Raw genomic sequence first — 16,582 nt, 5'->3', positions numbered from 1 at the left:
GGCAGTCAGGGAATCTCCAAAAATAAAAGTGCCATATCAAGGGAAATTGCTGGAAAAACAAGCTGAAAAGAATACAAGGATTCCTAGGGATATTGCAAGGGTAACAGAGCAGCCAAATCTCTACTGCTTTCACAACAGCAAATATATCAGTCTAATTCTAATACAATCACCTGGGTCCAGAGTGAGACTGTGGAACAATTCAGGCATTCCCGAGGTTTAGAGCCACTCATTTATGACTTTCCTGTACTGCAAAACCCAAGCTGGCTGGTATAGAAGAAACAACTTATATTCAATGGGTAGATCAATATCCAGGCAGCGACTTTCAATAGATAGTTTTGTACCAAGTAAAGATAACCTTTTATTGTAAAAGGTAACTCATCGATAGAGGTTACATTATATTTCTGATCATTTTTGTTGTTACCTGATCAGCTACCGCCCGTGCCAATTTGTCCATCCTCGATCCTGCCTCTGCAATCTTCTTGGCTGCATTAATGACATCTGATGTGTTCTTCAGGGGGCCTTTACCTCTGTGAAATACAATATGATTATGCACAATCAAAATAAATCATGAAAGCCAACAGTTTAAGTGATCCTGTTTAGTGTTTGATTTTAAAAAAGAAACACGAATGACTTCTTAATTTATTACAATATCACCTTTTAGCTACTTTATAGTACAGCTTGATTAAGAAATAGGTCTGCTATATTTCCCCTCTCTTAAAGTATGCCTTACTAGCAATTTAATCTGATGGCGCCTTCAAGCACATGAGCCATACTTAATAGTATATGCATTTTTAAGTGTTCATTAAGCAAACATTCTTTCTGGAATACACAACTATTTCAAAATTATTTATGTTATTCCCAAGCCAGTACTAAATCTTAAGCCTGTCATGTCTAGAGCAAAAATGTAACATTTTAGAAAACTTTTTTTGGTATATTTTTGTCAGAAAACAAAGATATGTGAAGCGTGATCTTTATGTTACCCTTAAATGTTACAGTTAAAATGTGTATAATTAGCTTTTAGACTCATACTTCACTATAACTTTAAGATGATGCACAAAACTGATTTTAGTCATTTAAGTCACCAAAATTTATATAAACAAAAAGTAAAATCACTGTAGACTTTTCTGAGTTTGCTTTAGACAATAATCAACTTGCTACTGATTCTGAGAATGGCTCAATTGGAAGTGAGCTGATTTACCTTTTGTTTGTTTGTTTGTTTAAATACTATGTGAAGAAACAAGCTTCAGACAAGACTGATGGAAAATCATAATATGATCAAATTTAGAATTTACTTAAACTAAAACTGAAGGCATTTTTTCCTAAGTACGACATAGTATTATTTTTGCATTTTTTTTTTCACCTACAATGCCAAAAATAACATACTGAAACAATTTTCCTATTTTATCTTCTTTCAATACTTTCAATTCCACCTTAAACAGATATTGAAATACAAGTACCTCACTTTTGCTGAACTTAAACTGTAGCACAAATCCTTCATAGTGACCTCGTATGCTTCTACATTAATTACATCAGCAGATCTGAGTGTCACAAACTCCATGCATTTGAAAATTATTCTATTTTAACACTGCTGAGGTTACAGTTAATCCAAAAGGTGTGAAAGGCTTTGTTCTGTTTTAATGGAATATATGAAACAAGTTTTTATTGAATCTGATGTAGACAGAGGTGCACTTTGATTTTATTTTTTTTTTTTTAATTTACTTCAAATGTGACAGTAGTTTTCTCTCATTCTCATATTAGTTCTGTTCTTTTGATGGTAGAAAATGTAATTACAAAACTTTCAATTTGATGTTCAATGTATCAAAGGTTGTACAGCAGGTTGCAGAAAGTGTTCATGTTCTGGGCTGTTGCTTTAGAACATTATTTTTTCCTTCCATGAAATGATGGAACTATTTAGACAGTTTTTCCGCTCTGTTTTTGGTCAGAAGGATCAAACCCCAAAGATGATACACATACAAAAGTAATTAAGATTCCTTTAAAATATCACTCTTCAAATGAGGTTCTACACTGTCATTTGGTATACAGGAGAGGTGAGACTACTGCAAAAAAGAATAGTTGTAAAAGCACAAACTGACAGAAAAACAAATAAGCTGAGAGAATAATTACTTGGAAAGAAGTATAGTAGTAATATATTAAATTAAGCAAACTTTCTATATGCATAATTAAATTTACAATGAATAAAAATGTTTGTCGTTGCCTATTACAAATTAACTAAGCAAATGCAAATAGACAAGTTATTTGCAAATTAATGCAAATTAATTATTTATACCCACCCCCCTATCTATCTATCTATACATAAGGTATGTGTGAACCCTATATTGTCAGTGCAGAAACTGTCTCCCCAGAAGTGGGCTGAAAGCTCCAGACACAAGGCATGTGATCAGCTGGAGATTAAAAAAATCTATTTGAGCATCTCAGTGAGATTAATAAATGGATGTCTTATTTTAATTCTGAAGAAAAAAAAAGATTTTTGTCCAGTTTTGTCTAATCACATTTCGGTAGATACTATTTAAACTTTTGAACTCCCATTAAAAATAAACAATGAAAAACTTTTAATTTTTTATGGTGTTCTGTAATTCAAAGAATCTTGTAAAATGTTATCCCTGGTGTGATTAATAATATGACTATATTTAAACAAAATAATTCAGTTTATATGTTATCATTGCTGAATGGCCTTTTGATGCTTTGCAATTAGAAAAGAACAAGACATCAATAAAAAAAAATGGAAAAAAAAATCATTACAGGCTCCAATAAAGTATTAGATCAAAACAGTTTCATTTCATTTGGGATTTTTTTTGAAAGTTCAGTCTTCAAAAATGATATAAATAGTTTTGCCATTATTTTTGATTGACACAAATTGTGTTGAAATGTTGAAAGTTCAGAGAGGCACATGCATTTAGATGGGTACTAAACGAAATGTCAGGTGAGTGTCTATAAGGTCACAGATTAACTTTGCTGCTGAAATTCAAGATGATCCGCAAATAAAACAGATTCGTATATAGGACAAAAACTTCAGGTGATTAATCCCATTTGGAGAAATATCCTGAGCAGTCATGTGTACAGAACTGTAGGATGTGTGTTACCTGGCTTTGCATCCCCAAAACTCAGCACATCATCTCAATAGACCATAAAATGCAACAAAAAGGAAAGGTGTGGGATGTCTGAAGAAGTCCTCAGCACGGGTTATTTTGTCCTTACCTAGTAAAGTCTGTCATTTCCATCATAATCATGCACATCTGCTTCGCCAACACAATGATGTCATTACCACTGTCATCCCACTTGGCCACCTCTGCATCCAGTTTGCTCTTTTCTTGGTGGAATATTTCCACCTGCTCGGCAATCTTAGCCTTCTCCTCCTGGGGAAGCTGAGCCATGATAGCCTGGGGAAAAAATGGGAGAAGTTGGGCATGAAAAAAAGGAAGCTAGAAACTATATATTTCCAGTGGTTCAAATGGCACGCCCAACTTCTAATTTCTTTTTATGAGAGTTGCAGAATGCCAAGTAAAATCCAGTAGACATTTCTGTTAGGATGGAAAAAAACAAATTCACAGGATGTCTATAGCTCTTCTTACACCTTCAAGAATTTAAAAATTATGTATGTGATGCCATGATATACAGATTATTCATCAGTTGATACAAGAAGATTAAAGAAAATTCCTATTAAGTCTTTATTTTTCAGAAGAACAAAATGAATGACATCTATTGGAAAAGGCAGACTGAATTGCCAGTATCTTCCGCAGTCTCGTGCTCTGACAGAAATAAAGGTTTTCTGCTTAACCCAACATTAAAATAAGTCATGACATGCAAGATAATACATTTGAAGTGAACTATAATTAATGTACCTTTCAATAATATTTAGTGGTCTAATTGTCTCTTGGAAGATATGCAAAACAACACTGCACAGGTTGATACTATTTGCCTTGACGTTATCAACAAAGCAAAAAGTTCCCTGCTCCCCCCCCAAAAAAAATAGAAAACCCTACAAAATTATAATAACTTTTGAAGATCAAATGGACACTTCCAATAATGATTTCCAAGTTGAGCTACTATTTGGCTTTAGGGCTTCTGAAGACCACTTTATGCATTTAATGGTGTGTGACACATATTTAAGTGTCACTACATTTTTTCTTGTTTATGTCACTTTCAATCAGTTGAAGTCTTTCTCTACATATTCTTAAAATGCTCTCAGCTTTTAAAAATTCATAATTGAACTTTTCCAAAACTGAAATTAAAAAAGGTTATAAACAGTAGATCAGAAAATGAGAAATATGCAAGTTAATCAAATTAAAATTCAACACGAGTCTTAATTAGGCCTTATCAATGTATCTCAGTAATTTCAAATGTTAGCATATTAGTCTTTCCAAAGAAAAATGTAGTACAAGTCAAGCTAGTAAATAAATATATAAAATACACATAAAACACTAGGACAGATGAATTAACTGAAATTAAGACAATTTGATATTAGTAGTAACATTTAGAAAACTGATCTGTATGTCTTGCTTGTGGTTTCTCTCTGTGGGCAGTTTCATCACATACTCTTTAAACTGGTATACAGTGTTTTAACACTTCTATTCCAGTTGCTGATGCATTTGCAAAGAAGTTATATCCTTTAGCAAATGCCGCTCATATATTCGAGTTTTATTTCTATTGGAGACCAACACAAGTCTTTCTACTGAAGTACTAATAGCTTTATGGAGTAAGCATATTAAACAAATCCATTACATTCCACAAATAAAAATCCAGCTTTTCTACAGAAAAAGTTCTAATAAGATACTATTCTAGTTAGCAGACTCATTTCAATGAGTCACTCAAGGCTGTGGACTGGGGTGGCTTCTGCTTACCATGTTTTCATTTTAGGTTTTCATTATTTGTTGCTTCTTGTAACATATTGCATTCTACGTTATTCAGAAATGGAATTGTCTTTATAATATAGTATGTTTATAGAGTGTGTAGCTGATGAAAGCAGGAAGTTTTAAGTCCAGCAGGGAGAATAACTGCAATAAATGTAATAGAATTTAAGACTCCTAAGTCCCTGGATGAACTAGGTTCTTAGTAAAAAACACTACTACAGTCTTTACTTGGTTTTCAAGATCAAGAAAGGATGGTATGCTATCTAATCCCAGATGTAAAAACAACAACAAAAAAAGACTGAAATAACTGTATTGTATCTCAATAGCTTTGTACCTGACACTGAATTTAGTGGTCAGTCATTTGAATATATCTAACAGGTCATTGTGTTCTTTGAAATACAAAAATCCTACAGTCATCTGCATCCAGAACATAGTTCTGTCATCGTTCTCAGGGTAAGGAATCCAGAAACCATTCTGCAATTCTCCTAACCATATGCCAGCTCCTGGTCACCCAGCTCTCTGAGACGGGACCTATAATCCAGCTGGTCTTCATCTAGGTGATAATGATAGATATTATATGTCCTTGATATACAAGGTCAAAATTTTTTGTCCTTTGGATGCAGTGATAGAAAATCAGCTTTTCTGTTACATGCTATGGTTTATTTACCATCTGTATTCAATGTTTAAGGAAATGAAGTTAAGAAGAAAATATACCTCTGCCCATTCCACTGTACCTATGTCTCACATTCCTCCCATACTTCTAAGCAGGCTTCATTTAGGTTTGCATTAATGCACTGTTTCTTTTCAGAGTGTAAAATATTAGTGTCAAGACATACTCTGGGCCTTCCTATAGCACCTGAAAACTCCTTCCTGATGCTCTGAATTGATCTTTCAAAGCTTTGTTGCCTTTTGGTCTCTGGGTCCTCTTCCAGAATTCAAGGTAAGAAGTCACTTTTCCATTTACCAGCTTTTTTTTTTTCTACAGTTTTTGAGAGTTTGTGGGAAGGATGCTTTTCATTTGGTCCATTACTTCACTTTTAGTGCTTATCAGAAGAAACTGCAGCCATGAAAATCATTCAGGTAATTCCCAGTTCCGCACTGGTTCTCTGCTGGAAAATTTTAAGGCTTTTTTTTTTTAATCTCTTCCCAGTAAAATATATTCTCATGATGTTTGCCTCCAAAATTATATTCTGATGGATTTATTTTTTTATAATCTGAGCTGAGCAGCCTATTTAGTAAAAGGTAAATATTCATCAGAAGATGGCATAATCCTGACTGTTAACAAACTTCACTTCTCCAGCACCTGTGACCCCCAAAGCACTCATCAGCTTAATTTGCAATCCCCGTGTACAAGCTGAGGTTGCAAATCACAATGACTTGAGTTTATCATGATGTAATTACCCCGGTAAAATTACATTGACTCAGTAACAAATGTCTTCAACTAGAATTAAATTATAGGGACTACTCCGTAGCTTAAACAGATCTTCTTGACAGGTTTGCACTCTAGGAAACATATCAAATGTAAGATTTCTCTGGATACAGCACATGATGCCCTGAGAAGATTTTTTTATTATTATTTATTTTGCTGACTACTCCCACGGTTTCAGCACATTCCAAACCTGCAAGGCTTTCTCCTACAGCACTAGCTGGAACAAATGGCTGATACAAGATGTCACATATGCCTAAGGACAATCATTCAATAAAGTCAGTCTTTTCAAATAGGTGAGATATGAAAAAAAAAACCAAACAAAAAACCCCTTTAAACACCTAGCTTAACTTCCTTTCATCCTTTCTTAAGTGACCCTGAAGATTTGAAATCACTGCATTGGTTTTCTGAGGCATAGTTTTTCATTTGTAGCTATACAGACATTTAATGTAGTACATGGGTTTTATACTCACCCTTGCACTCTGGCCAGCAATAAGCTGGTCATCTTCAGTCTGAACACTTGTTCGGCTGCGAACGTCATAATCTTCCTGCTCAAAGTCTGAATCATCCTCTAGCTCTTCAGGGGTCTAAAGAAAGAGGGAGGGAGAGAAAGCAAAAAAGAGGAGATGACCATCTTATAAAGGATACAGATAAAGTCCTGTGTACAGTAAGCTCTTATTTCATCGACTACCTGCCCAGGAAATGCTTTTTCTCTTTCCTTTTAAATTAACTTGTCTGCCCAAGTAGTCAAGAACTGAAATGGAATTGTCGTAAAAATTAAGTTGTTTCAACTCTAGTTTTCTTTACAAATGGCATTTATCATTACCTTCCTGCAACTTTTCTTAGCTCTGTTAACATGATGACTGCAGTTCCAGGAACAAAAATCTTTTGGAAACACTAACAACTGGAATGCAGTATTCCAAAATAATGTTCTTTCATATATAAATAGACACTAATACTATTATATTACTGGAAACTCCACATAATCTTCAAAAGAGAAAGTAGATACCTGGGGAAAAGTAATTAACACCCTGGAAGAAAAAGTTATCAAAGCTAATAAGAGATTTCCCCTTGAAAGAAAATGTAAATTATGTCAATTGGTTTTGAAACAAATGTAAAGTTTATATCTGCTTTATCTTGTTCCTGTGGTTCTTTTCAGATACAGAGCTTTGGAATTTGTTTCATCCTCTTAACTGAAGCCATGGTATTTCCATTGCTGGTGCTATGAATGGTGTGAGTGTCTCTGGGCAGATTGATTAACTCTAGTTATGTATATGCTAATTTTAGGTTGTTTAAAATGATGGAGGAAGGAAGAAAAAAGATAGCCGATAGATCTTTTTGTTTTTTTCACCTTCTAGCAACAAATTAGGAGCAAAAAAAAAAATTTCCTTATATATATACACAGAGACAGTCTACTTTAAATCACTATTTAGTACTATATTTAATATAGGTGGTGCAAAACCAGAAATAGGCTTTAGAAGAAAGATTATATTGTTTTGGCTTTTTTTCTTGAATATCATCTAGTACAATAATCTGGCCACAAGCAGCTCCTGTAGGTGCAATACATGACAGTGGTAATAGAAAAAGACCACAGTAACTGTGCAAAGATATCCTCACCTTACTGGATACCCATATGCCTCAGAGTTAACCTAGAGGGTCAGCCATTACAGAAGAAATCATCCATGCTGGCATTTCATGCTTGGAGGCAACGTCAAGTTTGCTAGCAGAGGTGCTAATCATTGCCAGTTGTCATTGCAGCTCTCTCTTGAAGATGCTCAGTCACTAGGAACTGGTCCAAACCCTCTAACATAATATAGAGGAGTCTTTTGGCGATATTTATACTACAGCCTGGTTTCCAACGTGAAGTGCACATCACTGTTTGTAATGGAAAATCAGCTGCTTTGCTAGCTACATGGTGAAGTGCACATGATGGGGAGAGTAAAATACAGCCATCTTAATTTGGCTTAAAGAGTATGAATTAAATGTGTGTTTTGATGCTGAGCACTGGAGAAAGAAATAACCAAGTATGACAGTATGGTAATGAAACTCAGGCTGCATCTCTGAAGAGATGCATGTACAAATAGTGTATATAACAGGAGAGACAGGAGATGAAGTTTAGGTGGAAAAATAAATTTATATTTTCTCTACTGCCACAAGAAAAAAAAGGAAAGATTGGTAGTGATCATTATAATGTCCAATGGTCTTGCTTTCCAACTGTCTTTAATCACTTTATTCTCTCAGCTGTATGAGTGTAGGATGTGACTTTAAAATCTGCCATAAGCAAACCAGCTACTAGAAGAATCATACAACTCCCTTAGAAAAAGAGAGTATTTCCTATCATAGGGCTCAGCTTTTCAGCTGCCTAGGCTTTACTGTGAAGAACAGCAACAGGGTGGAGAGTTTCAACCCCTTCTTCATAAACCAGCTGGCTCTTCCTCCATCCTCCAAGTCCATTCAACTAGCCAGTTGCACTGGTCATTGTAAAACCAGTACCCTTTCCTGCCCCCAGGTATACTCTTCTTAGTTTCTTCTGTCACCACTTTTATAGATATGACTATAAAAGATAATGTGTAGCCCTTTCCCAGGCTTTCATAGTCATATGTGTAGTAAAGTAAGGGCATAACATTCAAAGTATTACATCTCAACACTGTAACTAGTAAGGACATGAAGATTCTTCTTAAAAAGCTAAAATATTCTGAAAATTCTGTGTTTCAGAGATTTATTCTTAAAGAAACATTCAGAAAAAAACCATATTGCTGGTACTCCCTAACATTCATAATCTGAAAGTTTGTCTTTAAAAGATTGAAACTTAATGAGTATAGATGTAGAACCTGGAGAAAATGTAGTGAGTGCAAACCAAAAGGACAAGTTAATGCAGCCGTTCATAATATACCACAGGTACAAAAAAAATCTCTGTATTTCCCCTCTATACGAGTAGTGAGATCTAATTCAAAATTAACTTCCAGATTCACTCACTTCAGGTTTTCAGTGTGGAGAATTTAACACCCCCATTTTCTGCCAAAAATAGCTACTTTTTAAAAATTGAGGTAATGAAAAGTAGTTAACTGTTAGCTGTATGCTACCATTTCAAACATGCTGCACACTTTTCACTCGTGCACCATTGCTTTGTTTTATCTGATCTCTTGGAGATGCAACTCATATATAATGGGGGTCTCCTATTTCTATAGACACAAAGGAAGAAAAAAAAGAAATATTATATTGAAGTACTTTGACTTAAAGATTTTTTTTACTCTCAGCAGGGCTTTCTAAAGATACCATAACAACTCTAATTTTTGTGCACAACTAACAGGACCTTGATATTTAAAACCTAGTTTCCAAGACAACAAAGTCTGGAATTTAAATTATCTGAGTTGGAAGACAGAAGGACTGAATCAGTCTTGCAGACACCCGAATTTATGGTCACAGAGATATAGGAAACATGGATTTGAGATCGTAGACAGCTTCCAAACAAAACTATGACAATTACCAGTGGCAGGAAGAGCTAGAGCAATTTTCAAAACTAATAGATTTTCTGAATTCATTGATGTCAATAGAAAAATGGAAAAATTTCATAATTTTTAGTCTGTCTGTTCTGTAACACAGGCTGTAAGAGAGCCCAGAACTAAATTTTTTCAAATACAGTATCTCTACTACTCATAGAGTATATTCTTCCCTTCATTCATTGAATTCAGATGAATTATCCCAGGAAAGAAGAATCTTTCACAATCCCAGTTAAATCACCCAGTAAATATATACTTCCTCTTTTAAGCTGCATGCTTTATTGCTAATATGAATTTGGCGACTTTCAGCTTCCAGTAATTAGAATTATTATTATTATTTAATATCTCTCTGTCTGCTAGACTGAAGATCTTGCTGTAAACAAAATATCTTCCATCAGAACAATTTTATCTTTTGTAACTGCAGTATAAAAACGTATATTATATCTGTATAAGTCATAAAATCATATATATATATATGCAGTTTTATAAATGCAATTTGTTTAATATTTCACAAGTTTAAATACACTTGATGAAGATAAAAACCCCACTATGCAATAGTGCTGTGTGCACTTAAACATTGTAGGATGCAATTATAAGAATTTAAGACCTATGAACACTAAGTCAAGCTACCCTTGTAATGAGAGGAAAGACTGAAAAGATATTCCCCCATTTTTTCTAATAAAATATCCTCTAATTCTAAAAACTAAAGAGAAAGAAAAGCCTTTATAATATGCTTCTCTATTCAACTCCATGCTATTCTGTACATTTTTTTTGTACTAAGGCAGTTGCAGTCCGAGTGACTCAGGTAAGTCACTGAGCCATCTGAGTGGCAAAGCCAGAGAACCTCTGTCACAGCAGGTCTTCAGCTTTAATGATTTACAGTAAAATCTAACACTCCAGATTCAATGTAGACAATGGACCCTGTAACATCCTTTGGAGATAGGCTATTTAAAAAGATTATGGGATCTGCACCAACTCTAGTTTTCCAGAGGAACTGAGAAGTAGCAGCACTTTGGATTTCACCACAGTGGTTACCCCATTGTTGATCATGGCTAACCATATATTGACAAGTCTCAAAGAGTAGAAGAGGATTCATACATCCAAACAGTTGGTACTAAGCACCACATATTCACACTACCTGCATTTCATTTTTATTTTTATTCAAATTCGCTGTAATCTGGTTAAGGGACTGAAAGTCCCTTAATGATAGAAGTGCATTTAAGACTCTCCAAGAGCACATCTTCCAGGATCACCCCAGAGAACCAAATTTATATGCACTAAGACTACTTTGTAACATGAACTAAAACAAGGCAAGAGGGAACAACTGGAGATTGGCTCAAAAAATGCCCTCCTGATCCAAACAAATGTAACACTAATGCTAACATAGATGCAGGTAATGACGAGGTTGCCAATAGCAAAGGCCATGTGTGAAAAGAGAAGGCTGGCCTTGGAGATACATAAGAAAGATAAAAGATGCCATTATGATTCCTCTTAACTGTAGAGAAGGTTTCTGTCTAATAACAGAGGGTATTTCATAAGTAGCTATGAAAAAAACAAAGTGTAATTTGATCGCTACGCAGTAAAACAAAAGATGTTGAAACTAAGTTATTATTTTTTAATCTTATTTTTAGGTTCTAAAATTATACTCCTACATTTATTTATACTACTTCTTAAGTTGTGAAAGATATTTTTTTCCTCTATATCCATCATAATAATAGTCCCCAATGCAAAAATGAACCTCTTTTCTCTTCCAAAGGGACAACAAAATATCCCCTTTTCAAGGGAAAAGAGAAGAACAGAGGTAATCCCCCTTTCCTTCAGCCTACTAAAACTGATGTTAACAACAGAAATTAATTTTAAAAGTTGCTTTATTTCCTCCATGGAATGAGGGACTATCTCCAATAAATTCAATCTGTCATGGCATGCACAGAAACAATTACTGCCTGAAAATAATTGTTTGTGTCAGATGCTCTAAAAAGTTTGAAAGCTTTCTTTTCTTTTTATAATTCTGCAAGATGATTTATAGTCTGTATTAAAGGGGTGCATGAGACTTAATAGATTATTAGATTAAAATATTCTAAAGTCTGTCTTTTACAGTTTAATGCTCACCCTTTAATTATACATTCTATTTCAGTGTGAGATGTCTGGATGGGAATGCTAGAGCGCCTCAAACTGAAACTAATTTTGTTTTCTACAGAAAACAAGGTTCTGATTCAGCAAATTCTGGTCTATATAAGTTTATACATGTGGATTTTCCCAGTTAATTCAGAAGGATAATGAGTCCATTTATGTCCTTTAGTTCTCCACCTGGGTAAGGAGCCCTACATTTAGCTCCATAAATAAGTTAATTGTCTGCATGCAGAAATACATCTTCCTAATCTGGGGAAGCAGAATTCATTAACTCATATCACACAAGGAGTGGAAAGTGGTAGCGATACAATTGCAAAAGTAACCTGGGATGTTTCTAAGGAGATTGTGAAGCCTGCATGCTGATCAGCTCTCCAAGCTAGTAGTTAACATAACAGTAAGACAGCAATGAAAATAAGTGAACGTGCCTTCAGAATTTAAAATGGTGCTTTGTGTTTAGCAGAAACATCTCACCCAGTATGGACAGTCTCATGGTAATCTCTCTGGGACAATTTTGATGTACAGGGGGGTGCTGGAAGACAGAACTCTGTGTAGGATGTGTGAAAGTGTGGGTCTACAGCAGGTCTCACCTGATGATTGTGTTGCATGAAGCAATTTAAAATGACTCATCAGAGACTATAAAAGATTAAAATGTGCTTAGAGGTGGTTCTCGTCCAAAGAGAAGTTTGGAAACTTCTATTACAGGCTAAGGAACTGGATAATCAAAGGCAAAAGAGAGATCCTTTACTATGCAGATCTTTCTTCTCCAACCCAGTCCATAAGTCACTGCTGAACACCCAGAAAAAAGGACCAGTTTGCCCCCATCATCAGTCATGACTATAATTCAGGCTACCTGAGATTAGCAGTGGGTACAGGAATGGAATTTATGTTTCGCAGTTATAAAATTAAGCCTGTCAAAGCTTTTTCTGTAAATGGTAATACATAGTGACAGGTGACAAAAATGAAGTTATTTTGGAGTGTTCCTACTGCCTGAAGTCTCACATCAGTGCCATAATATACTCAAAATCACATTTGCTCAAAGGGATGAGCTATTGTTTTAGCACCGTTATTTGCTTCATCATCTTTCTCTGTGATTTTCACCGTAGCTTTATTTGTACATGGCTTACACTGGGGCAGATTCAAGGTAATTTGGGTTTCAAATAAGAGTTTCAATTGCTGAAGAGATGTTCAAACCAGGTTTGTTTTGGTTTGTTTTGATTTGTTTTAAATCTTTGACTGTAGACTACACTGAAAAGCAAGACACGCATCTACTTTCACAATAATTATGTTGTTCTGTAGGGTTTTTTTTTATTTATTCGTTTGGGGTTTTTTTTTAAAGATTCCTAAGCAAATTGAATCAAATGGTTATTCAACGCTGAAATGACACATTCTTTACCTCAGTAAACATTCAAAACCATCCCTGCAGAGGCTCACTGGAGCAGCAAGATAATTTATTTATTCATTTAGATTTTTACCAGACTTGCCTCATATCCTAGGCAGCACACATACATTATGGGGAAAAAAAACCCCCAAAAAACAACAAACCACCAACAAAAATCTACACAAACTTTGAAGATCTTAGCGAATTACTGTTATTATTATGGAAACAGTAATGAAGCTTGCATGTATTGGCAGTTGTGATCAAATCTTCTCCTAGGTGATTAGAAATTGATTGTGGTTCATCTCCTAACACTTTCTCATCTCTTTACTTACTTTGGTTTTTTGGGGGTTTTTTTGCTGTACATACTTTTGTTTCACACTTGTTTCAATGTCAAGCTTTTCTGGTTTAATCTGAAACAAAGTTGATTCCAAGAAGCTTTTATATTACTCTCATCCAATGTGATACTTTCCTGAAGGTCCCAACTTCTATTTCCTATTTTCCAGGTAACTTACATACCCTTATCATTAGAACAGCTTTCCTGATGTCACGAACTCCATCATAAACCAAGCGGGAGGCATCGATGAACTCATTCTCTTCAAATGGCTGTGGGACATTCGCGCTCAAAGCTTCAATGGCAACCTCAACTTGTTCAGCAAAACGTGGCATAACTAGATTAAACAAAATGAAAGGCAGCAAGATTAGCCACTTCCTGGTATGAACATTTTCCTCCTGCCTTTGGGCATAAATACTTTCTAGTAGACATGGTACATACTGTTACAATTTCAAGACCCAGGAAGGCTCATGATGCGAGTTTGTACTGACTCTACACATGCAGAGCTCTGTCACATTTTCTGACAGCATGAAAATATCCATCTTCATATTCTCTCCCCCAACTGAACAACAAAGAATGTAAAGCTTCCTTTAAAAGTGTGATTTACATACTTTTAAGACACTGCAAACTATCTGAGCTACCAGCAAAATACATTTAAAACCTTTATAACTTGGAAAGAACACAGTACATATTTATACCAAATGATCAAAGCAAAATATAGCTATTATGCCTACTAATTTAGATAACTAACAAGCTCATTTTGAATAATAATAATAGTATAAGGGACAAAACATGTTTAGAATGCAAAATCTAGCAAATATGACTCTTGTGAAGGCACATAAATGGACATTGTGTCTCTTCGCTATCATCATGTATGTAACACAAAAAATAGCTATAGATATTAGCTAACACTATTATGAACTGTGGTATGAGCTTATTAAATACATATCTTAAAGCAATTATTTACTTATGTAAATAGTTTAAAGGCATTCCTTAAAGTAACCAGAGGTTTTTCTTCAAATTTTATACAGGATTCCTTTGAAGGTATAATCACTTTCAGCATATCATGTGTGCAGAAAGATAAATGTTCCCCAAATCAGTTCTCTAACAACTTAAACCCAAATCCTACAAACAGGAACATGAATATCAGGTCCCATTAATTATAATGCACCTACACTCCTGTATTAGTTACTCCTGTTCTTCAATATTTTAACATTAATATCAGAGGACTGGGCTCTCATATAGAATCAATGGACAAATACAATCAATGCTTCATTAGAAAGCTGGATTAAAAAAAATAAAAATCCTTTGGGATTAATTCTTATAAATTTAAGGAACTTGGGTCAAGCTTAAGGTTTATAGATAGCCATCTTTTCATTATATTCACATCATTTTTATTATTTGCCACCTTCCAGCAGCTAGGTATCCAAATCATGTACTGTTGGCATTATTATTTTGGCATTATGATTGGAAGAATAGGAAAGGATGATTCTTAAGTCAGCTGCATTTTTTGCTATAATATTCTCTTTCTTCATAATCTTTTCCCTAAACCCTATTTTTAACACACTTTTTTGGTAGCCTGATCCCAACCGATGAATACAAAGGGGAATTTCTGGTGTCATTTTCATCAAGAGCGGTGACAATCTTTCCTAAGAAGTAAAGTGTCACTATGTCAGGAAACCAATTTTTCTTCTTGAGTGAATGACATTAAATATATTTTACTCATAATGAAAACTATGTTTTATGCATCTTTCTTACTATCTGATTTAAAGTAAAAACACACAAAAAAAGATTCAAGATTAGTTCACATTTTGAAGAACAACAGGCAACAACTATGAGCTCAAACTTTGTTTGTGGCATTGAAGTGTTACTCACTGATTGTTAAAGGAGAACCCTTTAAAGGGATATATCTATCTAAATCTTGTTTATTTTGCCTCTATATACACAAACTTATATATATGTTAGTTCATGTATGCAGATAAAAACAGAATTGTATCTTTCATGCAGACAATGTTCAATAAGTGCAATAAGTGCATGGATATATTGGAGAAAATAGGAAAAATTGACAGCAACAATAAACTTAAAAAAGGTAAACATTAACAAAACATTGGTAGGCAGAGGAGAAACATTTTAAGTAGGAGTTTGAGAGCTGAAGTTTTGGAAAGAGTATGAATAAGTGCATATATAAAATGATCTTGATTAATCGAACACTTGAAAATGTGGTAGGAGACTAATATGATTGCATAAGGAAATCTTTAAACTGAAAATCGAAAGTAATCATTAATAATACAAAGAAAACGAGTAAACATAAAGAATAAGAGAAAAATTATTTTAGGACATAGAGATGAAAAAGTAAAAGCTAAAGATGTAAAAATGGCAACAGGAAATGAGGCAAAGGGTCTTTAAATTTCTGCCTAGAATTTGCTAAATAGCAGACATAGTCTACTTTTTAACATAATTAATAGTAAGTGCAACAGAACTGAATTAGGAAGAAGTAGTTTGGAGAATGTCTACATAAACATAAAGGAATGCATCTATTAAATATGTCTTCAAGTTAACAGAGCATAATAAGATTGACCTTGCAGTTCTTAAGACTATAATCAAAGCAATTTTTGAGCCATCTTTGAGAAAGACAAGAAAAACAGTAACAGTGAAAGTTCCAGGGATTTAAAAAAAAGAAAAAAAAACCCACAAAAATATTTATATAAAGGTAGAGAAGAAAATAAGGCAGAATTATAGGATATAGTGTCTAATTTCAGTACCCAGAAAGAAAATGAAACACGACATAAAGCAATTAATGTTTAATTATCTTGTAAATAACGAGCAGATGTCGGACAGGCAACAGATTTGTCAAAAAAGGATGTATCAAGCTATTACAGTATTTTCCTTGACAGGGCAGCTAACTAGTGGGTTGGGAGAAACAGTAGATATGATACAGTTTGACTTTGG

The 16,582-nt window shown here is 34.3% G+C and overlaps 1 protein-coding gene across 1 annotated transcript in view; it reads right to left on the bottom strand.

Annotated features, from left to right (window-relative positions):
* The window catches only part of LOC104523440 (catenin alpha-2), a 65,016-nt gene that overhangs the window by 30,864 nt on the left and 17,570 nt on the right, over window positions 1-16,582 (bottom strand). Inside the window, exons 4-7 of the mRNA XM_010166007.2 lie at window positions 13,819-13,970; window positions 6,768-6,881; window positions 3,217-3,398; window positions 422-527 (exon numbers count right to left, since the gene is read on the bottom strand). Of these exons, the coding sequence (XP_010164309.2) occupies window positions 422-527; window positions 3,217-3,398; window positions 6,768-6,881; window positions 13,819-13,970 (554 nt within the window). The remainder of the gene's footprint in view (window positions 1-421; window positions 528-3,216; window positions 3,399-6,767; window positions 6,882-13,818; window positions 13,971-16,582) is intronic.

This window comes from Antrostomus carolinensis, unplaced genomic scaffold (genome assembly GCF_000700745.2).
Source record: "Antrostomus carolinensis isolate BGI_N321 unplaced genomic scaffold, ASM70074v2 scaffold5384, whole genome shotgun sequence".
In the NCBI taxonomy this organism is placed as follows: Eukaryota; Metazoa; Chordata; class Aves; order Caprimulgiformes; family Caprimulgidae; genus Antrostomus; species Antrostomus carolinensis.
Note: the sequence above shows the minus strand (reverse complement) of the source record. Positions and strands in the feature narration are given on the sequence as shown.